Genomic DNA, 25974 nt, shown 5'->3' on the forward strand with positions numbered 1-25974 from the left:
TGATTCTTGTAGTACTTTAACCAAAGCATGTCACAGACATTTAATTAAGACTCCAGGGAACTATGTTAAATTGTGGAATATAGCCCCCTTTAATTTCGGTAACTAAAAAACAACTTTAAATTTTAAGAGTTTAATAATTTGCACTGATTCTAAGGTTTGGATTTTTAACTATTATAACTGTGCTCAGACAATGAGCGAGGCACACAAACGTCTTCCATTAATGCATTGTGATTACCCATGGGCTAATGACCCTACAAAAAATAAAGGAAGAATGTGTGTGTGTGTGTGTGTGTGTGTGAGGTCTATGCCCAAGGCTTCAATAGGGGCTGTGTGTGTGTGAGGCAAAGAGGGAACACAGGGATGGCCTGGGTACTGCAGAATACCGTCTATAATGGCCCACCCAGCCCCCACCCCCCTCTAAGGGTCAGTGAAGCTGGGAGGTTTATGGAGGACCTTCCTCAGGTTTCTTCCAAACTACAAAGAAAACATTTTAGCACTGGCTAATCCCTCCTGCAGTTTCTCTAAGCTACAGAACCCCCAGACCCCTCTGGCTGACAGCCCCCCCCCCCCCCCCCCCCCCCACAAAGCCCACCTCTTTTCCCTCCGAGAAATCGTCCAGCTTCCTGTTGACGTCAAAATGAATTAAAGCTGGGAGAGCTCAGTGGCCCCCCCCTGGGGGCTGGAGGGGTAATCGCGTTGTTCCTCGCTAACCTCAGAGGAAGCATTAGCATTCCTGCTGCAGCACACCACCACATCTGCCCACACAGCCAGCCAGAGTCCAGCTGGACCCCTGCACATACACACAGGCCCTTTGCGCACACACACACACACATACACAAATGAGGACATACGCAAGTATTTATTGGGGTGGGAGGTACAGTAAATGGTCTAAAGGTTATTCAACATTTCTTCTTAAAACAATGGTATTAATAGGTAATTTGCCAATGTTTGTTTCAGTAAGAGTGTCTAAATATGTGTTGGAACATTTCTGTGTTTTTATGTTTTTATTTTTATTTTTTTTTTGATGATGATGATTTTTAGCCACAAGAACTGAATCAAAGATGACTACATGTGCTATTAAATTACAAAATTGCACAGAAGAATCAAATATGTACATTGTTTTAATTTTGCCTTAATTACTCCTTCTTTACTTTCTTTCATTGTTTTTTTAGAAATCTGCAGCATTATTTTTTCTTTCTTATCCAAAAAAACAACAACAAAAAAAAAAACACATTCAGTGATGTCTGAGGTCTGGACTCTTGGGTGGCCAGTCAGTTGTGAACATCCACAGCCTCTTTGGCAGTTTTTCAAATATTCATCATTTCAGTCCTTTAGTTTTCTCAGTAAAAGCTTCTTTGACCATAGTTTTGAGCATTCTTACAATAGAACGTCGGAGAGAAATACCTGTGGATTTTTTTTCCAGATCTGAAATGAGTGGAATTTTATTGGGCTAATAAATATGTTGTGAATACTGAGTAAATTATACTAAATGTCCACTGTGAATAGAAAATAAACGTGTGATGCTTATCTATGAATTTTGTACTGTATTGTGGATTATGTATCAGCAATACCTGTTCAGAGAGATGAGAAGCTAATTCAATTTGACTGTTTATATCAGCACAATTCAAAAACAAAAAATAATAAACTAATTAAAGAATTTTGATTTAAAGCCTCCATATTAGAAATCACATTTCTTTATTTTAGTATGTCAAGAAATCACATAACTATTGCCTTCATACGTTGGGTCTTTTGGAGTACTGTCTACACCCGCAAATATAGAAGATGTGTGTTTTACTCTCTACCCTTCATTAAAAAGCCACACTGGAAGATTCTGGGCATCTTACAAACACACTATTATCAGTAACAGGACACAAAAATGCAATACGCAAACGCTGAGAAGATTTGTGGGTTACCCCCTCCTGGCATGCAAATATACAAAGAAAGCAGTGTTTTGAGGTTCCCCCATATAAATCACAGGGATATAAACTTTTCAAGCACACAACCCTTCTCCTACATTATCTCTGTCCAGTTCTCCTCTTCCAGGAATTCTTACCAATTTTCACTGAGGCTCAGGGGTGTCCAAAGTATCCACTATTTGCCAAAAGTGCAAGAATTCTTCATTTTGTTGATCAGTAGGAGGACAAGGCATATGAATTTCACCTCCACATTGTTCTCTGCTTTTGAGATAAATGTGCACACAAAATATGATCCAAAAATGATTTCCTCCCACAGTTGGTAGGTGGATTGACGACTCAAAAGTGTCTGTAGGTGTGTGTCTGTCTGTGAAGGACTGGTGCCCCCTCCAGGGTGTATTCCCGCCTTGCACCCAACGATTCCAGGTAGGCTCTGGACCCACCGCGACCCTGAATTGGATAAGCGGTTACAGATAATCAATGAATGAATGTATTAAGTTCAAATGACATAGATTGTATCTGAGTGTGAAAGGACACAATTTTATCATTCATTCATTCATTCACTGTCTTATCCAATTCAGGGTCGCGGTGGGTCCGGAGCCTAGGAACACACCCTGGAGGGGGCACCAGTTCTTCATAGGGTGACATACACACACACACACACTCATAACTTACCAACGTGTGTTTTTGAACCATGGGAGGAAACCGGAGCACCTGGAGGAAACCCACATGGACACTGGGTGAACACATTCCTCATAGACAATCACTCGAAGCGGGACTCAAACCCACAACCTCCAGGTCTCTACATGCTGTGCCACCGTGCCGCACTGACACATTTTTACCTCAGTTTAGTTTCTTTTCTTTTTTTTCCTTTAAGTTAAAATTCATTAGCATGGTGGTAATTTTGATGTTGTAAATTTTTAACCTACAATATTTTAAATATCTATAATTATAAAACAATTACGCAGTGGCTTTAAACAACTTATGACTTAGTTGAATGGGTTATTTACCTATATTTTCTAAAACAAAAATTGTCCACCTTCACTATAGTTGTTTTGGAAGAACGTATTTGTTGATTGAGTTTATTCTGAGTGTGTTACACCACATAAATTGGCAAGATTTTCTCCAGCTGTTGGATGGTTCTGAGCAAAAAGTTGAGAAAAGTCTGTGGAATAATTTTTCCTTATGTCTAATATGGAATTATACAACAGTGACTCTGTTTTCCAAGCATATCTATCTCTTTTCCACACATAGTGGTCTTTACACACTGCTTGAGCTACCAAATCCAAAAATCTCTGCTTCGGCCATAGCAAGGCACGGACTGGCGGACACAGTCAATGCCCACAATGCCTTGCCAACAATAGCCCCCAGCTGTTCAAAGGCTGTGATAACAACAGCTGTTGCCAGGGTTTTGAGCTTCCTGTTACCGTGACAACGGCAAAAACCATTCATAATATGCCATATCCTTTTTTTTTTAACAACATGATTTAGCATTGTAGTAGTATAATTAGGAATCTATGCTATAAATGCACCTTCTACTCAACCATGAAAAACTTTCGCTGCACACACAGTAAAGTGGCTAACACACTTTTCATATTAACATTAGTGTCTAACATGGAATGATTAGTGAAAAACAATTGCTGGGCTGATAAAAATCATTTGCTAAAGCCAGGAAATGGTTTTTACAAGTAATTAATGTAAAAGGGGAACACCTCCTTATATTTTAAGGGGTGAAAGGAATCAGTAAGAGAATTCATAATATACATTATCATGCAACGTGCCAACAAAACACTGTCGATTCATTAAGAAGGTCAATTTTAATCATTGATTATTTTAATAGCGGTACCGACAAGCTCAATTGAGTAATCGAGACAGTGCTAATCAGCAGTACTAGCCTGATTATGCTAGAATTGTTACAGTCTCAAACAATAATCAGGATAATTATGTAGGATCAGTGTAGACTGTTATATTGCTCTTTATAAAGACACCAAAGCAAAGGCAAATTGTATTCTAGAGGTGAAAATGACTAACAAACCCACCGTCTTTAAGGTGAGCAACCTTTGTGCTTGTGGAAGTTTAGCAAGACACAATGCAGCCAGTTTAAGGGAAGGATGGCAGAATTCCTGAGAATTACGGAGGGATTTGGAGCACAATAGCAGGTATTCCCACTAGTGTAACTGGACCCTAGTTGGCGTCATGAAGGGTTTAAACTTCACATTAAAGCAGGCAGCAGCTGACACATGCAGCTGCACTAGACACAACACGGGGCAAATGAACCAAAACACATTCACTCTCAAATACACACAGTGTGCCTGTCGCGTTAGCAGCAAACAGTGTATATATTAGCCATTACCCATGCTATCCTCCGGTATTACAGAGGGTTATACTTTATAACTGCTTAAACCCTGAAAGGCTCTACTGTCCTCTAGCCTAGAAAACTCTGGAAATCCAAACAGGAAAAGTACTTCAGCCCTAAAAATATCACACAGCAAAGTGATGAGTCAGGTGGAACCAAGCTCTTGTCCGAAACAAATCCTTTTATATCATTTAAATAGTGCACTTCTTCACCGTGTAATTTTTATTTCCCCTGGACTTATGGAAGACCTTTCAAAGTGGAAAAAAAGATAAGACTTTTTCCCTGCATCTAAACATGTGGAACCATCTCCTTCCCATTGTATCATAGGCACTAAAATGACTTTTCTTCATTAGCATGATAACTTGGGATGCACATTAAGATTGAAATAAATCTGTATCTAATTTTGCCTGAAAAATGTATATTAGCAATATGCCTGCAAATTATTTGTTTTTGTCACCCAATAGAATCCTCATTCCATTATATCATTATGAAAATCCCCTTATTGTCTTTAGCCACTATTCCTGCGCTGTGGTCTTTAGGACATTACAGAAAGGAGAGGGAGCTGCTGTACTTTTCTTTGTGCCCAGTCTGCTGAGACTGAAGCCGGATGCCACGAAGACCATCTCTCCTGTGTCTAATCCCCAGCACACATCTCATATGCTCTTTCACTTCTGTGGGCCAGTGGAGCGTCCTGGATCTTGGCCAGGCACAGTCTCACTTCTCCCTGAGTCGAGACGGCCTCAGAGGCCTGCTGCTCTCCAGCTTCCTGTCCTGGGACTGTAGGAATGAGAACAGTCACCGGGGAGCAAGCCATGCAGCTTTCATCAGGCTCTTCTCAGCTCCAGCAGCCTCTAATAACCATGTCTGACACACATAAACATTCACACTTCGGGATGCCCTGATCCAACTCCTTTCATTTTTATACTAACTCTGATATCGAATCTCTGAGAATCAGAGCACCTATCAGATATTATAAGGCACCTGTGTTGTATATTAATTATGCCTAACAATATATACCACTATATAGTTGAGGCTTATATACTGTTACAAAGCATTTTATATCAATATGTGTTTCACACTTTCACTCGTTCTTCAAATTACCTTGTAACTATGGATAGTAAACTGATTTAATAGCACATTTTATTTGAATTTCAACCAAATTTTTTAATAAAAACAATAATGGTATTATATATTTTCGGTACAGATAACCAACAAATTTACATTTAATAATTGCTGTGATTCAAGCTCCAATCTCCTGATGTTAGAGCAACAGAGACAAGACACTGTATGCATTCGTTGTGTATAGAAGTTATAAATTTAACAAATTAAGGAATGACAATAATCACAGGTGTATCTGTGTATAAAATAAAAATATAAAATATATTGAGATATAAATATTCTCAGTTATCAAATTTATGTCCCTTAAAATTGATATTGGAATGCAATTGGTCTGAGGCTGGAGTTACACAAAGCACAACACACACACACACACACAGATCCAAAAATGCAAACACAGTGCACAAATTACCAAACATTGAGACAAAAGGGGCTAACATTCCAACTCATGGCAACATTAAAGAACAACCAAAACCACTTGCACAGGTGTGGACATATACCTGGACAACCCGTCTGAATGTCTATGTAATTATAACGCGTGTCTGTGTGTGTGAGAGTGTGTGTGTGTGTGCTTGTGCAACCACCACAATGTTCATAATATCTCATATTTTTGTGTGTGGCCCCACAGAACTGCATGGCAGGCCTAAGAAGACAGTGAGGAATTCCCCTGCAGTGTCTCACTTCATGCTGACCTCTCACCCTGTTTTTCCAGCCTCATTTCAGAGCAGGATGTTAAAGGTTAACCCCTTCCCTGCTGCCCAGGCCAGCTGTGGTTTGGCAGCAGCAACGAGGCATCTTCAGCAAGCAAAGACTGAAAGCTGAGAGGTGAGGTGTGATCGACTGGATTGAATATCCATGGCTGTTTATAAATACTTCCAGAGTGTGGAGCCAGCAGCATTTCAGCAACTCCTTCTCACGACCACACCACACTGTCCCTGACTGCGATGACCAAAAGCCATGGTTTCCTTACATTAAAATGCCATTGTTTCAAACTAAATCATTCATCATGACCATGCTGTACATGTAAAATTCTGAAGAACATTCATACTCAGAGCTTTAGGCTAAGAAGTAAAGCATCATGTGGCAGTTTCCCAGAAAGTGCTGAAGATTATTCTTCAACTACATTTTCCTTTCAAAGAAGACTCTGCATTCTGAATGCTGTTTAATGTATGACTAGACTTAAAGGAACAGTATGTAATATTTTCACCCAAAAATACACTTTCAAATGAATTGTGATGGTTCACTTCCTTGTAATAGGAAGAATAGTGCCTCTGGCATTGCGAATCCGGACTCAGCACTGGAGAAACTGCACTATGTAACTTTTGGAGGAGGGTAAGAATCCACCCCCTTCCTTCCGCCTCCCCACTGAGTTCATTACAGAAACAAAAAACAAAATCTTACCTAGTGTTCCTTAAATCATCGTCTGTCTAGTAAGTAACTGTTTAATAGGATGGTTTTCTACTTCAGAGAAGGGAGGACCAACCCCCTATTAATACCATTGATTTCAAAATAGAATTGATTTCAGTCCAATTTTTGGACCAACATTTGATGCCAAAATGGGATTATAACTCATGGTCCATAACGTAATGCAATAACAATAATTAAAATAATAATTCATATACTGTAAGTACATTAATACAGTCAGGCACTGTAAATCCATTGGCAGAATCTTCAAGAACATTAAGAGTGATTATCTGACTTGTTGACTGAGAGGGTACAGTTCTAATCCCTGCTCATAACAGAGGAATCAAACGGCAGGTGCAGGCCATATACAGTGGCACCAACACCTAACCATTAACTCTCCCCTCTTCTCCAGATGCACTGAAATGTGTTGACCAGGTCAAACACAAAGTTTCACTGGCAGGCCTGGCCCATCATATGCTCGCTGGCCAGCAAAAAAGGCCCTCAGTATCCTCTCTCTGTCCCTATGTCATCCTACCCTGACCATGGCACTGGTCCACATCCACATTTACCCCAGGTCTAGGCCTGCAGCTGTTTATTTTTCACTTTTAGCCCCTAGCTGTCATCAGAGCCGTCTGAAGGGCAGCATTATAAAGTTATACTCCAGAGCATAGGAATGCTTTCCATCCTGCTGTGAGCTTTGGACGCCTGGTGGTCAGTTGATTCTCACACTGCACCAAGCCAAGAACGCTCTATTTCACACCGATAATAAATATACGGATTTCAAAACGATCAAGATATTAATGTTCGAGAGCCTGAGAACGACTCTCTTAAAAAGTAAGGGTTTTCTGGAGCAGTGCCAGGGAAGAGCTACTTTTAAACACTTAATTCCCGTAAGAACAATGCAATGGACTCTTCTTTAAAAAAACGATTATCCTTGATATAATCCCTGAGAGAATATTCTATAGAGAGCACTTTTAAAAAAATGGCAATATCACGCAAAACTTCGAAAAATAAAGATGTCACAAATGTTACTTTTAGCAATGACACAGGAGGACATTTGCTTCCCTTAAGAACCGTGACTGAAATGTATGAGTCTTTTCATACAACCTTACATCAAAGCCAATGATTATTTGGGAAATTTAAAAGAGTTGTTAATGTTTACTTTCTAAAATATAAATGCCAAAAATTATATTTTTTTGCACAATAAAATAAAATAATATTTTTGGTTCCTTTAAGCACCTTTTAGTGAAGGGTTTCTGTCAGAGGCACTAAAGAGAGATCGCTAATGTGAAGATTCTAGACCTTAAAGTCATTATTTAAATTCTGTAAACATGAAAATGAGAATTGAACATGGAACCAAAACTTCTTTAACACATGGATGTAACCCAGACATTTTACCCAGATCAGTTGTACGTGTGAATACAAACACCCATAACATTTGTCCTGGACATCACTCAGATTTTATCCCGCTGGCAGCAGAGTACAAATCCAAGTAATGTCCAAATGAGCGCATGGGTGTACAGAGCCACCTGTGACATACATACCTAAATGCCTAAGGCACACTGAACATTTCCAAATGTGAGAACACATCTGACACAGAAAAGCCCCTACTGTTCGCTACAAATGTGAAAGGAAAATTCTGAAAAATCTCAGGACCTGATTCTCTGTAGTATCTCTGGAGTTCATATGTGAAAGCGGCTCAAGGGTGTTCTTAAAAAGATATGTTCCTAAATGATTCTTGGCTTAGACAAGTAAGCAAACATCTGCATTTAGAAGCTTTGCAAGTTAGTTTTGCATGTTGAGGAGGTTCTTACAACTATAAAAAATTAATTTTATTATTTAAAAGCAGTTATTTTGTAGGACAGTCCTTCAAAAGTGGTCCTGTTATGGCATCAATACAAGAATACACACATGTGTGTGTGTGTGTTTGTGTGTGTCTGTGTGTGTGTGTATGTGTGTTTGTATTACACTACTACGTAATAATCAATATCGCTAACAAAATGAGATTCTTCATGGAGCTCTGAAGACGTTTGCTAGAAACCTCTTAATAACCATAACAGATCCTATCAAAACATCTAAATGAATCTAACATGAGAACCTTATCTGTTGTAGGATGATGAGTGATTCCAAATGAGCTGAAATAACAACACTTCAGATGAACTAAATCTGAATTTCCAGTGTGTGAATGTATTTTGACCAGTGGGCAGCACTCTCCCTGACCACACTGTAAACTAAAGGGCAAATCTTTCATCAAATTAAATAAGACACTTTTGTCTTAGATATGCTGCTGTCCATCCAACCAGCAATTTGTTATGTTGAAAACAAAAGTGCCTTGGAAGGCTGCAAAAAACAACCCTAGGAATACAACTAAAAAAGCATCAAACTCTGGCACAGACTGAGAGCTCTGCTCCAGAATTTTATGAATAAAAGATGGGTTTCATGTTCTATAAAACTTTCCTTAGCGAAAGCCCCAGAACGCATACTGCACGCATCTGCAATCTCATTGTTTACATCTCCACTTGAAAGGAAACAACTCGAAGCCTTGAGGCCCATCAAACCCGACCAAAGTGAGCGGGAGGGAAATGTGGGGCAGCTCGCCCTGGAAATCCATTAGAAAACCAAAAGTATGTTGTCGAGGCCTCAAATAGAACCACTTCTTAAATCAGAAGCGACATGAGGTTTTCCCTAAAATGTCTGCACATACTGAAAAAAGCCCAACTGAGTCAAGCTGGCAATGACCCTCTCAGTGTTTGAATGTGTGTGTGTGTGTGTGAAAGCAGATTTGAGATCCAAGCTGTCTCCTGGAATAGACTTGGCTTGCTAAATTCTAAATGACCAAAAACGTGTTGTTTCTTTTCACTAATTTGATCTACAAAGTGACAATATAAAACATTAACAAGATAACACTATGCGGTACAATAACTCAACATGATCAATATCTTTTGCTTCTGTATGGACCACAATGAATTCCGACAAGAATGTGTGCTTTGAATTTGTAACTGGCAAATGAAAATGAATCCAACTTACTGCTATTCATTCAGCAATAAAACCTGAGCCAGTATACAGGGCGGCTAATAATATCAGGAAACGAAAACTCGCTTTCTTATGGATATTGGTCAAATATACTGCCAGCAATGGCCAGCTTATTTTTGTACTGAAGCAGAAACCTACTAATGGTTTGCTTCAGTGTAAAGTGGGTCATATGAATGTGTCATCGGAACTAAGTGTTGCATAAATGACTGCAAAGTAGTTTAAATTAATTTGAACATACAAAACTATTGCGCCTAGCATTTCATTGCTATCTAAAAAATAATGTATCTCCATTTCAACTCAGCAACTCTTCTGCACATTGTGTGAACATTTCAGGATGAATGGACCAATAGAAATGCCCCTAATTATGTGGAACAAAAATGTCTTGACAGTGACTTCCACTGAAAGTGAAGAAGATTTTTTTTGTTCTCCATAAAGTTACTATTTTGGAGAAATGTTTTTTTGCTTCGGACAGTTAACAAGATATATATTCATACATACACCGATTTTTCATATAAGATAATAAATTACATAGCTAGCAACATAACTGAAGCTACAGATTGTAATTTAATATAATGTTACATGAGCAGATAATATTGTCTGAATTCATAGTCTCTTATAATCAGGGCTGGTACTGCAAACAAAGCTCGCATTTTCAGTTAGGTCCATCTCAAATAACCTGCTATTATTAATACACAGAAATTCTTCCATTTAATGCACTGAGCCTCTCTCTCTCTCTCATGTTTGAGACATATCTATTAGCAGCATTCAAAATACTGACTGAAATGAAGAAAGTGATGTGTCTCACACTGATCGAACACTGAACTAGAAACTAATCAAAAGAAAACTGTGCACATTTTAGTCCTCAATTCTCCCAAACTTACAGCCCTTCTCCTCACTTGACTCTGCTGCTAAGTTATGCTGCTCTGATAAAAATATCTTTTATGTTGCAGTTCTTGAATGCACTTATCATCTGGGTGCACAAAGTTTTCTCGCAGGCAGAAACGAGCAACAAAAAAGAACAAAGTTTTTTTCCGAAGCCCAGAAACTGGCAACAAAAGCAAATGAGAGTCAACCGATTCGGATCATTGACTATCTGCTTATAAACCACTGAGCTCAGAGGTCATTTGCGCTAAATCTGTCAGCGATTTCTACAAAAATCTGCCATGCTGAATCTTGCGCACGAGTTCCAAAGCAAAGTTGTGTCTGACTTTTTTTCAATCACTGGACTTCACACATGCTGTAAATCTTATATTAAGTTAAAGCCAGAGGAAAGCCATGGGCTTTACGGTCATCCAGAGGCCAGGCAGGCCCTAATGCTTTATATCGGAGGGATAAAGCGGCACTCCTTTAAGTATTTCGGGAACAACAGGCCAATAAAACAAGTGGAAAAACACATCACTTAGCAAATAAAATGCACATCCACTTAGCTGGATTGATATACAGTAATGGTGCTCTTAGAGAAAGCGATTGGGAGCTCATTCAAGAGTCACTTATGTTCCATATAAGAAAAACACATTCCAGTGCATTAACACAGGGAAAGAATTCCATCCTGGCTGTTAAGTGATGCTTCCTTGGATTAATGCTATTATGAAGCGTTCAAAGGGCAATCAATGCCTTTAAATGGCTGTGCAGCTAAGAAAAAAAAAACGATGTTGGTGATGTTTGGGCTGCATAGAGAGAACAACAAAAGATTCTCCAAGAGAAGATCGGCAGGGGAGGAAGGTCTGGTATAACCCACCGTTCCAGAGCAAAAAGAAATCAGGTCGTCCAAATCAGTGGCCATCTATGTCCGGAAGTGTGAAAAGGAGAAGAACAGACTTTGTCAAAGATTTAATTCAGAAAGTCTGGACACAGATGGCGTTCTCACTCAAAATGGGTTTCACAGTAATAGATGATAATTCAGGCCACTCCAGTTCAAAGAAACCTAAACAGTTAAACCAGCCTTGTGTGAAGCAGACTTGAAAAGACATTCCCATAGGTGACTATACTCAACCAACTGTATTGTTGCATCTATGGATAGTGTCTCAATAAACATAGCAGTACCTAATTTTTTTTTAAATAAAACAATGTTAGAGTAAAAAGGTTAGAAGAAGGTTACAGAGTCAGAGTTACACACTGTGGTGGAAATAGGACTGTGTAGACGGGCGTATTTTAGATAAATGGAAAAATATGAAATCATAGTAAATAAAACGGCTATATATTAATTGTGGACCTGTGAACCGTGTTTATCACAATGACGAAAACGAAATATAGATCGATAAGTTTTCCTACAATTTCTACTCCATATCAAACCACTCTTCAATCACTGAATAATTGAAAAAGCACCTCAACTATCACCACATTAAGTAGAGTCTGTTAGGCTCTAATCATATTTTGGACAATACTTTTGTGTCAAATAAAATAATAAACTTGAAAATCAGAGGTGTGGCCAATCAAAAGAAAGAGGCCTCAAAATAACAACAACAACAACAACAAATTACCCAATGTCAATGGCTAAAATAGACACGTTTCCTCACCAATGGAGGATTATTAATAACAAAAATAAAAGCACTGATATTTGGAAGCACTCAGAAAAGAACAAGCCCATTCATATTGATCAACACTACAGGGTTTTATCTAAATGTAACTGTGCTCATACAGCAGCAAGAAAATCATCAACACACTGTCTCCAGTTTGTCTGTTCGTCCACATTACACACGTTAGAAATGTGTAGAATGTTAGATTCGCTCACCACATATCAGGTCTAACAGAGCGAATGTTAGAAGAACCTCCTCCTTGCAGTCTTCCTTCAAAGTCATTCATACTCTGAGCTATTTTTTAATGGAAACTGGAAAGTTATAATATTCACATGTATATTTATATATTTTGAGCAGGAACAAAAAAAAAATAGAAGAGAGCTGGTCTTGGGTGGTATTTTCTGCCCTTTGATCTCCAGATGAATTTGAATCAAATATTTTTAACCTACGCCTGCTCAGCAAGTGCAGAAGAGTTTAATAAATTCAGAATTCTCAGGCAGGCCCTATTTCTCCCAGCAAGGCAGTGTTCATTTATTAGGATTAGCAGCATTCCACCAGAGATAAGAACAAAGGCACTCTGACGTTTACAGCCTTGTTAAAGGTTTTTAAATTCAGAATTAATAATAAGCCCTTGCTAATTTGAATCTGCTTTTGATCTTGATGTAGTCATTATTTCTTACTCATAAATGAGGGGTTATGCCATTTTATGCTTCGAACAAAACTGAATTTTTGCCATTTTTATTATTTGTATTATAAATAATATTTTATTGGTTATTATAGTTGAAATAATGTATTAATATTCCAACGATCATTTATGGGCCTCAGACTCTGATGACAAAGTAATTGAACAGTAAGTCTGTACGAATGTTTACTTTGACTGTTAAACTTGACCTTGCTATTTCTATTAAAACTGCATTATGGACATGGATATGCATTATCTCCTCATACTTCTAATGTATTTTCATGATCTTCCTTTCGTCCCTGTACACACAGGGGCTAGTGCAGGCAGCAGGCCTGTGATGTAAACTGTATAGGTGATCGTTAAATACCTCCAGTCGCCGGTTCCTGGAGCATAAATCAAGCAGATCTGTCTGTACCTCCAACGCCCCTGGGGAGGAACTGGACTGTTATGCCAAGCAGCATAGAGGCTGAGTGCGGAAAGGGGAAGAAAAGTACGCCGAGGTCGTTTGGACATGCAGCAATAGCAGGTCTGCACTCCTCTGAGAGCCATCAGGATCAGCAGGGCTTAGTGGACCGGGCCAGTACCAGCCCAGTGCTGCCTCCATGCATCAAAATCATCTGGAGGTGTGCTATGAGGGAGAACTAGGTGCAAATCCTCACATCCACTCACAAAGTTGCACAAGACCTTGAACGTCTAAAACCACAACACCCAGAAGACTCCAAGCTGATGAATATTTCTGATTTAATACTTCTTTTCCCTCCCTTTAAATTCATAGATAAACCTACAACAAGTTCCGTAAAATTAGCGCTAGAGATGTTGAAATAATCCTGGCAATATCTGTAGAAAATAAAGTACTGGAATAGAGCGCCGTCAACAAGCAAATGATAGACACTGTGGCTGAGCTCAATTTTCTAAATAGCTTTATGACCGAGCATAAGTGCGCAAATTGGTTTATAACATATGCTGTTTCCACTCTGTTTACGGCCCTCATCAAGGCAAGACCGAATCAGTTTATTAGTGATTAGAGTGAAAAGCTGCAGGACCCGATGAATTGCACCTCAGCCTGCAATTTGCTCCTGACAAGGCAATGAGAATATGCAAATGTATTTGTTTTGTTTTGGGTTTATTATTTTTTTCCTTGTATTTGCAGTTTTGCCCAAGGGTGGCTCATCCCATGACACATATCATCAATTAAGATCACAGCAGGGATCTCAGCATTTAAATTGGCACAGAACAGCAACTATCTCCCCCCACCATCACCCAAAATATCACAGACTTATGATAGCCGAAACCTCTGAAACACAATACCTGATTAACATAGGCTCTTGCCTTTGAGAGGACAAAGGGACACGCACTCTCTCGCCTTCTCGTGGTGAGAAATTCCTCATCCAGCTCTTCTGACAGTCAGAAAGCATGGACTCGTGTCAGATGCGGAACGGCATGGGAAGACTCTCGTGGTTATGTACGCAATGTAATCCCCATGTCAGTACCACAGAGCTATCCTTTTTAATAGCTTTCATATCTGTCATGATTCCCAAACACAGGATATCACTGGCAGCATGGACCTGATGTTAGATGTACATTCAAGATATTTTAGTTTAGTTTACTTTTGTGCATTAAGAAGGAACAGGTTTGTGTGATATTAAACACTTACACTTAAATTACATAAATAATTTCACACTAAAAATAATGTATGAATTGAACAACAAACTCTTACAACGCTCTGCTGTGTTGTGTGTTTTTTTTCTTTCTTTTGCTTGTGTTTGTGGCGTCTAAACTTCCTATAATTGATAATATAATCCTATATAATTCCTATAATATAAATGTGTACAATAAAGGTAAAAGGACTGTAATTCTGGCTAATATGTTACTCTGAACTACTGATATTAACCATACATAAAAATAAAATAAAATATTTTCATATATAACTAGGTTTTGCTTTAAAAATTGCAGACATTTTAACATTTACAAATTTGATGTAATAAATTCATTAGAAAAAGGCCATAGTTCATCATGAAAAAGTGTTTGCTGAGGCAGTTTTACCACAGAACTTTCTACTAAAACTAAACATGGATGTTTTCTGTTGTTTTACTCAAATAACACACAAATATGTTAAAACACAGAAATAATATATGAAAAAAAAGTTGCAAAACGCTTTATATTTCATTAGCAAACATCTTGGAAGGCTACAACCAGAAAATATTGAAAACACTGACACTGAAAAAATATGAACAGCAATTAACAGTGGAAAGGGAAATGTTACTGAAAATAACAGCCTACATTAAATAAAAACATATATATACTTTATATACACTAAATGTTACATACAAAAATACAGAGATAAAGAAGTAATAGCTTATATAAACACATTTCTTTCACTCCACCAACCTTCCTGTGTAATGACAAACATGTAACATTAGTCTGTTTACTATCAGTGCCCAAAAAGTTGACCTTAAAAACCAGAGCCAGGAAAAAAAATGTTCGAAATGCTATTTTCACCACAAAAAAGTGTGACCTTACCACTGGTCAGAATTAACCTAAGTAGAAGGATTTGCTTTAAAAGAGCAGGTTACACCCAAATAAACTAAAACAACGATCAGTTTGGTCCAACAGCCGTTACAACAGTCTGACGTTTAAACCCACTCACAGTGAGAGCGGGCGGCAAAAGAAACACATTCAGGGTCTTAGTAACGAAGTGAAACGAGGAAAAACAAACCAAAACAAACTAAAAGTGCTCTGCATTAAAACCCCTTCTGACAGATGCTACGGCTTCTTACAAATGACCGCCTCGTGTGGATATCAAACGAATAACTTAATGACCGAATGACTTGTTTTGACAGTCCGGCCACTAACACGGAAAATTACCACATTTCATAAGTTCCGATGATTCAAGGAGCAAACAAATCATCCAAGAATCCTAACGCGCCTCCAAATATCGTATCTTCCCTTCGTTTCCCTCTTTCCTCTCTTCCTTCTATCACACTCGTTCTTCTCCCTCCTCCCCTCCCTACCTCCCTCCCTCCTGCTCTCTTCCTCTCTTCTGCTCTCTCAACCCTCTCTCTCTCGCTCTCTCTCTCCCTCTCTCTCTCTCTCGCTCGCTCGCTCGCCCCTGCTCTCCCTCGTCCATGGCCCTGTCTGTATGAATAATGTCCTGCCTTTTGTAATGAGAGGGGGAGAGGGAGAGAGGGAGAGGGAGAGAGAGAGGGAGAGAGTGAGAGAGAGAGGGAGAGAGAGAGAGAAAAAAAGATGCTGGAGTGTTAGCTTCTGCGCTCTGACATTGAAAATGAATGACAGCTTACCTGAATGCCAATCTTCATCAGACTGACACCAGGCTGACAACACAGCCTATACTCCCCTACACAACTAGTGACGTCTACCATGTAAGACCCCTCCCACCACCCCCCCTCCTCCCCCTCCTCATCTCCCTCTCTCTCCCTCTCTCTCGCTCTCTGTACCACTCTTTGCTGGTTCTCTCTCTCCGTGCTGTAGTAAGTGTTGAGTCCAGTGTGTGCTCCTCTGTGTGGAGTCTGTTGGCCCCCTGTCGGCGCGCACTGAGAACGTGACAGTGACGAGACGCAGGGAAAAAAAGGGGCAGATCTGCTTCTGCTCATATATCAAGTTCAAGATATTGCCAACGCATGATAACAACATAATAATCAACTTAATAACAATAACAGCATCAACAAAGAGAGTATCAGCAAAAACAGCCAGGGCATATCAGCATCAGCAGATCTTTAAAACAACATGAACCCATTTATAACACAAAATCAATAAGAAGATTGAATATGTCACTCGTGTTATTTGATTGTAATTAACATATTGCCACTAGACACATTTTATTTAATTATATATATAAATGTATGGTCTTTAACTAAAATCAGATCACAGGGGTACCACTTTTTAGCATTTAACCTAAGAATGTAGGTTTTATTTATCAATATATGTTTTGCTTTAATTATTTTGTGTGCTTTTGTTGTTGTTTGTTGTTCTGATTGGACACATTTGACTTAAGGTTTAAGTGTGTTTGACTAAACAAACAGATTTCTCTTCTAGTCAGATTTCCAAGATATGACAGCATTTTAGGGTCATGGCATTGATGTAATAATAGTAATAATTTTCTCAGAGTAAAGTCAGAATTTTGAGGATAAATTCGGAATAAGTCTGAGAATAAATTCGGAATACTACTGAAATAAAAGTCAGAAAAAATCAGAGAGAAAAAAGTCTGAATAATTCAGACAATAAAGTAGGAGTATTAAGAGAATCACTGTTTGCTATTCGACTATTTAGACAGACAGGCTCTCTGTTTGTGTGCCATAGAGTGTGTCGTTAAAGAAACAGTCAAGTTAAGTGAATAAAATGATTTATTTTATGCTTCCATCCAGAAAGACATGGGCATGCCAAAGTTCCACTCTCTATGGATTAATCATTTTCACAATCAATCTAATTGTATCTTGTGAAACTTCATGCCATGTTCTGAATAAAGGGGTTATTGCACAACCCATGATGTGCCTGAGGACTTAGTATCTAAACAAGTTTATGACTTCAACTGCATTCCTCAATTACACTGTAACAGGTTGTGTCTGCTTCCTTATATGTGCAGAAAAATATTCTGACTTTATTCTCTGAATTATTCTCACTTATTTTTTAGAATTATTCCGACTTTGTTTTTTCAGAATTTTCCAGACTTTATTCTCAGAATTATTCCAACTTTAATCTCAGGATTATTCAAATTTTATTCTCAGAATTCTGACTTTATTCTCAGATTATTATTATTATTATTATTATTATTATTATTATTATTATTATTATTATTATTATTATTATTATCAGTTCTGTCCTGTAGGAAAATAATTAAAGGACATTCCTTTTTATCTCAACTTTCCTGGCTAACTGGTCCTGCTTTGTAGAATACACCTCGGGTCACAATTTCAATGACCTGACTGAGACATTACAAAACATTGAATCCGAATGCAACTAATAATTTTTTTTATAAGTAAACTATAAAACAAGTGTGGTGATATTTTACAAAATTACATGAAAGATATAACATGTGAAATGAGATTGAGATTATTATTCATTATTATTGAGATTATTATTCACTTTTCGTATTTATTTGTAGTCCTGCGGCAAAGGAATGGACTACAATTCCCAGCATCCTGTTCGTGTGAGTAACAATTGCTCCGGTTGGCTGTTTATGGTAGCATAGGAAGTGTGGCGGTAGTGTCTGACGCTGTTTTGTATCTATGGAGAAACCGTTAGAAAAGACTTTTCTTGCTGGATTGCAGAAATTTTAAGTTTTACAAAAAGACGGAAGCTATTATTAATGATACAGCCAGTGAGAAACAGGGCGAAGAAACAGGAAAAACGCTACTGGTCTGATTAAATTTAGTCTGTTTTGTTCTTTTTGAATGATAGGGTGTTAGCTAACGTTACCTAAGGTGTAGTGTTTACTAATTCCTGTTTACACTGCTTTTGTGTTATTAAACTTTGTTGATATTCTGTTGGTACATTAAAGGTATTTGGTGAGGTAATTTGAGGTTGTAAATGAGGTTAAACTCTGGGTTCTCTCACGGGATTTTCCGTGTAGTTAGCTTAGGTTCTAGGTTAAGTTGTAGGTTCCTGGAGAGGTTCCAGTTGAATTTGTATGTGAGCAGAGGTTTTAGGTTAAGTGTGGTGGAGAACTTGTAGATTGTAAGTAAGGAAAGTTGACGTGGGGGTTAAGGTTGTAGGTAAAGTTGGAGGCTTTAGGAGAGGTCCTAGATGTGGTAATTGAGTTTGCATTTGAGCTGAGGTTCTAGGTTGAGGGTGTGGGGGGAGGTTGTTGGTAATAGGTGAGGTAATTGAGTTAACATTTTTGGTGAGGTCAGTTAAGGTACGTTGAAGTTGTAGATGAGGCCATAGCTTAGATTGTAAGTGAGATACAGGGGTAGGTGAGGTATGGCTACAGCAGTGTTGGGTGTGGGGACAGGAGTCTTCATCATTGCTCTCATATGGATTGTGAGTCTGGTTCTCACTCTTCTTCTTTCTAGAGCTTCTGCTCAAACAAAGTAAGCCACAGGAACAAAATGGCAACTGCCAACATTACTGTATACACAGCAGTTTATATTTACCTATATAAATTGTGTGTATGTATGTGTGTGTGTGCGTGTGTGCATTCCCCTAGCTGTAATATTTTGATTGAAAATCCCTTACCATTCATTTCCCAATCATGTATCTTTTAACAATAAACTTTTCACAAAAGCTAAATCTCTTAATTGTTCATCGCCTGAATGAACATTCTAAAAAAGAGCGGACTGTAGGTGCCATGTTGTTAATTTCTTAGCTCATTTCATATTGTCAGTGTCATTAATTTGAAGCATAGCCTACTTATGAATGTTTTTATGAGTCTTTAATCACTTTCGTATTCTTCACTCTCTCACTGAATGGCTGAAGAGCCCGCCTTGCTAATGTGCTTGTTTGTGTGAATATGCGCAATTTTATAAATTAATAATATTGTATGTTTTTATTATTTTTTTTCCTCATCAGACTATTCATCATCCCCACTGTGGTCCTGGCTTTAACCATAACGTTTATCCTCATCTTTTTCCCCCGAGCACCTGAATTCCCTTCTACAGTTAAGGAAACACAGGTCAGTGCTAGTGAATGTAATAGTGGAACATAATGTTGCTGTCCAATTAAAAACATGTACCTCCCAAAATAGTAACTTACTTTAGAAGGAAAAAAAAACGTCTTAACCTTCAGTGAAAGTGAAGGTAAAAAGATTTTTTTTCCAAGTAATTTTGCAGAATTTCTATTGGCTCGTTCATCATGAAATTTTCACACGATATGAAGGACAAATAAAAATCTACAAAAAAAGGTACTTTTATTTGGATAACGATGGAATGCTGGTTTAAAATGCTGCTTAAAAAAAACTGTGCCAGAATTTAGCCTATAGTTATATTCATATAACTCATATCCAGTCCTGGAACAAATCTCTGTGAAATATCACATGCTTAGATTATGTGATATTTGCATTATATTTCCTCCTGTATAGTAGAACAGAGAAGTTTCAGCTGCTGGTGTTTTCAAAACAATAAAGTGTCAGTTTTTGGGATTGCTTAAATTATGAGAAGCAGAAAATGCAGCAAACTGCTAAGAGTGAATAGTGGACGTGTAGAAAATATCTCGTCAAAACACTGAAAACAACGGAAAATATAATAAAGGCAAAAAGGTGATACAATAAAATCTGAATTTCTAATCCTCTGTCATTTTCTGTTAAATACATGTTTTGTTTTTTCAAGATAAAAAGAGTAACATGTACTTAATGGCAGTTTTATAAGAGATAAATAATAATATAAATAAGGGGAGTCTTTGTCTTTGGCATATCCTCTATTTAATAAGCAGTTAGCTCATTTAATAAAGCAAACTTCATCATGCACATCATCATGTAGGTGGCAGTGGCTTAAACAAATACCTCATATTACTAACCACTACTACTGTAGTAGCACAAAAACTACGTTGACCTAATTTCAGATTTGGCCGCAGTGTTTACATTCCCGAACCACACTGAAGATGGCATAACACTGTTTTAAACCATAAATCCCAGTCAGCATTTAGATGTTTCCCACAATGTTTCTTTGAATGGTGGAAATGTAGAATTTTATCAAACATTGTCTAAACTGTTGAAGGTTTTCCTAATTGTCATGCTGGTTGCATTGTTGTGTGTGTGTGTTTTACACAAAAGGCCTGGTGTGGTTTATCTCTCTCCAGCAGCAGAGTAGCACAAACACACAGCAGCGTTTTCCCCTGGTGTGTTTCTGCCAAAACCACTGCACCTCACTGCCAAACACACACACACACACATACAAACCACACAGTTTACCTTTCAGCCTTTCAGCCTGAGATTAGAATGGAAAACACAGTGGAATATTGTTAACTGGAAGAAACAAAAAGTGTTGTAAAGCTTTGAAAAATTTTCACAAGGCCTAAACAACGTGACTTCTTTTTAGTGGAGCCAATGGGGTCTCAGCACACAGTGGTGTCGGCTCATTTGTAATTCATCGCTGAGCGCTAGCCCATACTGTAAGATCCATGGGGTACTATGCTGTGGTGATGCTGATTTGGGTCAGGGTTGTTGTTTTTTCATGGTTCTTCATCTTTACTCAGATGTTTAAGTGCTTCTCTGGTAAAAAGGACAAGAGACTATCGATGGATTTTTAAAATGTTATACCTTTGTGGTACTGACCAAGTGATATTGGTACTAAAGATGGAATAATGCTATCATTCAAGATTGAATTTGAGTTAGTCAATTTGTAAATAGTCAGCATTACTGTCTGAGCCAGTAGACATCTGTTTGACTGTTTATCTAATTTACACTCTATATACGTTATTAAATTCAGGGCCTCTTGGTTACTGTGTGTAGAAATGTCCACTATCAACACCTTAAAAATAATTTTAGCCGTACATTTTAACCGTAATATCCTTAATCATTCCAGAAGAATCATGTACACAAGCAGGTGTCCACATATTTTTGGTGATGACTGTGCCCTCTTGTACTGTATGTTGCACTGATGCAGGCTATCATCAGGTTTGGTATATTGTTCAGATTGTTTATTTTTTACATGGAGAACATGTGTAAACCTAGAGCCAATTAATATGGATATGTACACTCAGTGTTTATTGTAAAGAACTCTGTTGTGTATGTATAAAACTAGAAACACTGATGCTAGTTTCCCCTGTTCTATTGGTTGCAGTAAGTTTGAGCAGATCGTCTGCTTCTCCTGATAAGTGGCCGTCTGCTGTATAAGAAATGGCTAAGCCCTTGCTGTTGTACAAAAACATATCACAGTGCCAATTAGGCTGGCCCCAAACAGGAGCTGGGCACGGCACACTCAACGCCGCATTAATAAAACATGGCCTCCGCTCTTTGCTTCGCTAGCCGGCTAATTGGCAAATTAGAAAGTGAGATGCGTTAAACGAGAGAACACTGCATTCACTGGAGACGACGCCCTCCCCCCATTCTCTCTCCCCCTCTTCCTTTCCCTCTCTCTTTCACACATCCACAGACTCACTCCCCCTGTTTCTCTCTCTTTTTCCCCCACCCTGTCTCACACAAACATTCACTGTTTCATTCTCACACCTTCACACACACACAGATCTTAAGGTAGCTTTCCTATGATCAAGCCCACATACACTAGCCCAGGCCTTTAGGGACAGGCTACTGTGGTTAGCATTCATCTCTTCGCCATGTAAAGCTGTATTTCAGCAAGCCGAGGCATAATGTGTGAAGCCTTAATATTTGTAATGGATTCAGATGGTGTTGTTTATGCAGTATTCTACTTTAAAAAGTGTTCATATTAATAAGCAAGGTACGGTCTTAATAACAATTTCATATTATAGCTTTTTGTAAATGTCGTTTTAGATACATGTTTTAAATGCTGTAGATTTCTATTAACACCACTCTGATGAAGTCGGGCTTTTTAAGATGCTGTAGGGCAGATTATTTCACATCAACACATTCTGATATTGTTCTCATCTTACCAAATTATGGTCACTTTCTGAGGCCATTCTGTCATTAATGTGAAAGTGGGATATAGCACTCTTTTTATTTTATGTGGATATTTGAAAGATTCTACATTTTTTCTCACATGTATAATGCTGATCATATTTAGTAACCCACTGCACTGAAGTTATTATCTTTTTGTTTGCCATATTGTACAGTACGCAGCACTTACATATCAGCTTTGTCAGGGAAGTCCTGTATCTCAAAGTGTGTGCAGGGTTGTAAGTACCAAAATGGGGTACACTTTTCAGCTCTTCTTTAAGGAACTCTGCTGTCCTCTAGTGGACATGAACAAACCTGATCTGTTCTCCATCTCTGAATAAGGTTTTTTGTTGCACCATTGGCCCAGCAGTATTAAGCCTATACAGCTATTCATGCAGTACATTTATATGTTTATAATGGTTTCCTCTGTTTTGTTTCAGATAGTGGACACCTTCTTTATTGGCCGCTACGTGCTGCTGTCCATAGTGAGTGTCGTGTTCCTGGCAGCTCTGTTTGCGCTCCTGCCCTTCCACCTCCTGGAGCCAGTGCATGCCAAGCCTGTGAGAGCTCACTAGAACAGAGACTGGCACATGGCAGACCCCTACACAGACCCAGAGGGCCTGTCTGGCTCAGCCCCTGTCAATGGGACCAGCTTTACAAGAGACGGTCCTACAAGAGCTTCCAGTGTTACTCTACTGCTGTCCAGATCAGAAGCACAGACTCATGTCCATTTGGGCAGAACACAAGGAGGCTGCTCATTACACTGCTGCTACACTGAAAAGAGTGAAACACATTTGTCCATGTGTTTGTTTGTTTGTTTGTATTTTAAATAGTAATATTTATTTAGCATACACCAAACAGTACTTTTAAACTTCATTTTAACATACACAAAAATGTTGCAATAATAAAATAGGGCACAACAACACGTGTACCACCTAAGGCTACATTAGAAATGTCCTGAAATAAAATGACTTGACATAAACTCTTATTACATTGATTTCCATTTTTTTCCCTTCTCCTGTGAAGTTACTATTTTGGGAGATACAGGTTATTCATTGCACAGTGTTTGAAACGCAGTTAACTATAGTTTATTGATATGTTTTTAGTGTAAACCTGTTTTTTAAATTTAATTCATGGCGGTGGGATTACTGGCAGAGATTTATTTCAATGTAATATCCCAGATTAACTCTTTTATTATTATCAGCATTGCATATTACATACAGACGACACACTTAGAGTCACTGATCCATTTGGAAATTAAATAGATTGGCTATATTTGCATTGTAGACATCGCAACGCCTGGCTCCCCTCTGTCTATTCCATTGATAAACGCCATTTCACTTCACAAAATAATGACTTTACTTATATGTCAATGGTTTCATTATGCATAAATGAAGAATCAGTGGGATTCCCATTAACAAAAGGTATTTCATACATCATTGTCTGTATCAGGCATCTTGTTTGTCATGAGTGTTGTGTTTATTTGCAGGTAGTATTTTGAATGAAGACAACGCTGTGTCAAACTTCTCAGTGACTGATGTGTGTGGGATGTAGTTGTGAAGTGGCCTGTTAGAGCACTCTGTTAACTGATAAATTACAACGCCACATTGTGCTTGTTGACAACCCAAACCAGACAAATTTCATCAGCTCCGCACCATATTGACATGCTAATTCAGCCTAGTGGAAGCATTCTTTAAGAGACTCTCTCTCTCAGTAAAATGCAAAAAAAACAAAACAAACAATAAAACCAGGGAGCAAAGTTGGACAGTTCAACAGAACTTCAAGCTGTGCAAGTTGATTATTTTGATCGTAACAAGGTGATGCTCTGTATGGGCTTTTTGTTGTTTCTGATGTTTGCCTTCCATTTCATACGTCCCTGAGGGAAGCAAGACTTCTTTACACGTGGAGAGGGACATCATTATAGTGCTTTCTTCACATGAAATGTTTTGCGTGGACGGAGTCCTTGTTGCACGCTGAATACATTAGGAAGCTTGCCTAGGTTCAGTGTTTACAACAAATAAAAGAGACTGTTCAGTCTCACACTAAACAATCTCACCCTAGGCTTTCACATCTCTGAGACACCACTCTTTCATTCACTCTCTTTGTTGCTGTTTGGTTCAAATAGCCATATCAGTTTTGGCAGATTAGTTTAAACATACAATCTGAAGGCAGTGAAATACAATCTCTTTCTCTGGCTTTCATGCAGTTTTAGCTTACAGTTCCGGTTATGTGTCATTATGCAAATCCTGTGATACACATATGACATTATCAAACAAGTTTTATTAGCACTGATAACATGAAAAGGCATTGAGTAATATCATTTTATTGAAAGAACATTTATGCGCTAGTAGCTTGTTTAACTTGCTTAGCATTGCTGTGAAGCTAGCATTGTTAGGTCAGTGGCAGCTAATATAAACATAATATATAATTGATCAGACTCTATATAACCAATATCTTTCAAGAGACTTTTAGGTAAAGTATGAGATGCTAATATTTAAAACTTTTGGAATACTGAAATATGTTGCATGTCACAGTTTTTGTGTTGTATTTATTTAAAGCAACTACACATGGTTTTATGGACAAATTACCTCAAAACATATGCAAGCTAAATGTCTTTTATGTTTAGTTTATATACATAGTGATAAATACAACATCCAGTTGTGGTATCTTCCCCTCATGCTCTGTTTTTATGCTGGGTTTGTTGTTATGGTGTTCTGTAGCTCACAAAACTTTAAGGCCACGTTTGATAAAATATGAGGGGAAATATATAAAACAGCAGCAGTCTTACAGTCTTTTAAATAAATGTTGAACAGTGCTCAGTAAATAATCCCTAATGAGACTAGTTTTAACTTTGATAAATGTAATACACAGTATTTTTTCCTTTAAATGTGCACATCGTTCTCCATGAATTAAAATAAAATATGCAAATATGCAATAAATTATGCATCAACATGTTTACCCAGTTTATTTACGTTAAGCACAACTGTGTAATATATGCAATGTATTTTATTTCATGCAGGAAAGATGTATACATTTGAATTATGTTAATTCAGTGTATCACTTCTTTCTTGTACAATATGGATTAGTACTATATGCTTATGACAAAAAAGTACTGTTTGCAATGTAACAGTATGAAGTGGATTTTGGGATTAGCGGACCAATAGAAACGCTCCAATATTAATTAGGAATAAATATTATTTAAATACTATTAAAAGTGTTAGCATAAATACAATTATCTTCCATTCAAAGTTAAGAATGCCATTTTAAAGTTTAGTTGAAAACAAAACTTTTGATCTGACAGCAATGATATGTTTACTCAGGCCTGTGCCTGTGTGTGTTTTTGTTTGTTTATCAGAGTAAGCTGATGGGGGTATAATATTTGGCCTCAGTTATGTGAAGCTTGTGACACCCAGAGTCTTCACAAGCTCCAT

General features: G+C 38.0%; 2 protein-coding genes across 3 annotated transcripts in view; one reads left to right on the forward strand and one right to left on the reverse strand.

The window, feature by feature from the left end:
* pknox2 (pbx/knotted 1 homeobox 2) overlaps window positions 1–16367 on the reverse strand; it is a 100944-nt gene extending 84577 nt beyond the window's left edge. The window contains exon 1 of the mRNA XM_066651252.1: window positions 16320–16367. The gene's annotated coding sequence lies outside the window, so the exon portion shown is untranslated. The remainder of the gene's footprint in view (window positions 1–16319) is intronic.
* A 1841-nt stretch (window positions 16368–18208) lies between these two features.
* Window positions 18209–23499, forward strand: tmem218 (transmembrane protein 218). 2 transcript variants are annotated; one of them, XM_066651359.1, is made up of 4 exons: window positions 18209–18785; window positions 18857–19067; window positions 19546–19648; window positions 22984–23499. In XM_066651359.1, the coding sequence occupies exons 2-4, from the start codon at window positions 18958–18960 to the stop codon at window positions 23116–23118; spliced, it is 348 nt and encodes a 115-aa protein (XP_066507456.1). In that variant the 5' UTR covers window positions 18209–18785; window positions 18857–18957; the 3' UTR covers window positions 23119–23499. The 2 variants fall into 2 exon arrangements, with proteins under 2 accessions (XP_066507456.1, XP_066507455.1); XM_066651358.1 differs by having other exon boundaries at window positions 18209–19067.
* The last annotated feature ends 2475 nt before the right edge of the window (window positions 23500–25974 follow it).

The sequence above is a fragment of the Hoplias malabaricus genome, chromosome 18 (genome assembly GCF_029633855.1).
Source record: "Hoplias malabaricus isolate fHopMal1 chromosome 18, fHopMal1.hap1, whole genome shotgun sequence".
Classification (NCBI taxonomy): Eukaryota; Metazoa; Chordata; class Actinopteri; order Characiformes; family Erythrinidae; genus Hoplias; species Hoplias malabaricus.

Excerpts from the sequence above, each read along its gene's own strand:
- tmem218 (XM_066651358.1), top strand. The coding sequence starts at position 18,958 with ATGGCTACAGCAGTGTTGGGTGTGGGGACAGGAGTCTTCATCATTGCT. Across the intron at positions 19,068-19,545 it reads AGAGCTTCTGCTCAAACAAA|ACTATTCATCATCCCCACTG; the intron begins GTAAGCCACAGG and ends TTTCCTCATCAG. Across the intron at positions 19,649-22,983 it reads CTACAGTTAAGGAAACACAG|ATAGTGGACACCTTCTTTAT; the intron begins GTCAGTGCTAGT and ends GTTTTGTTTCAG.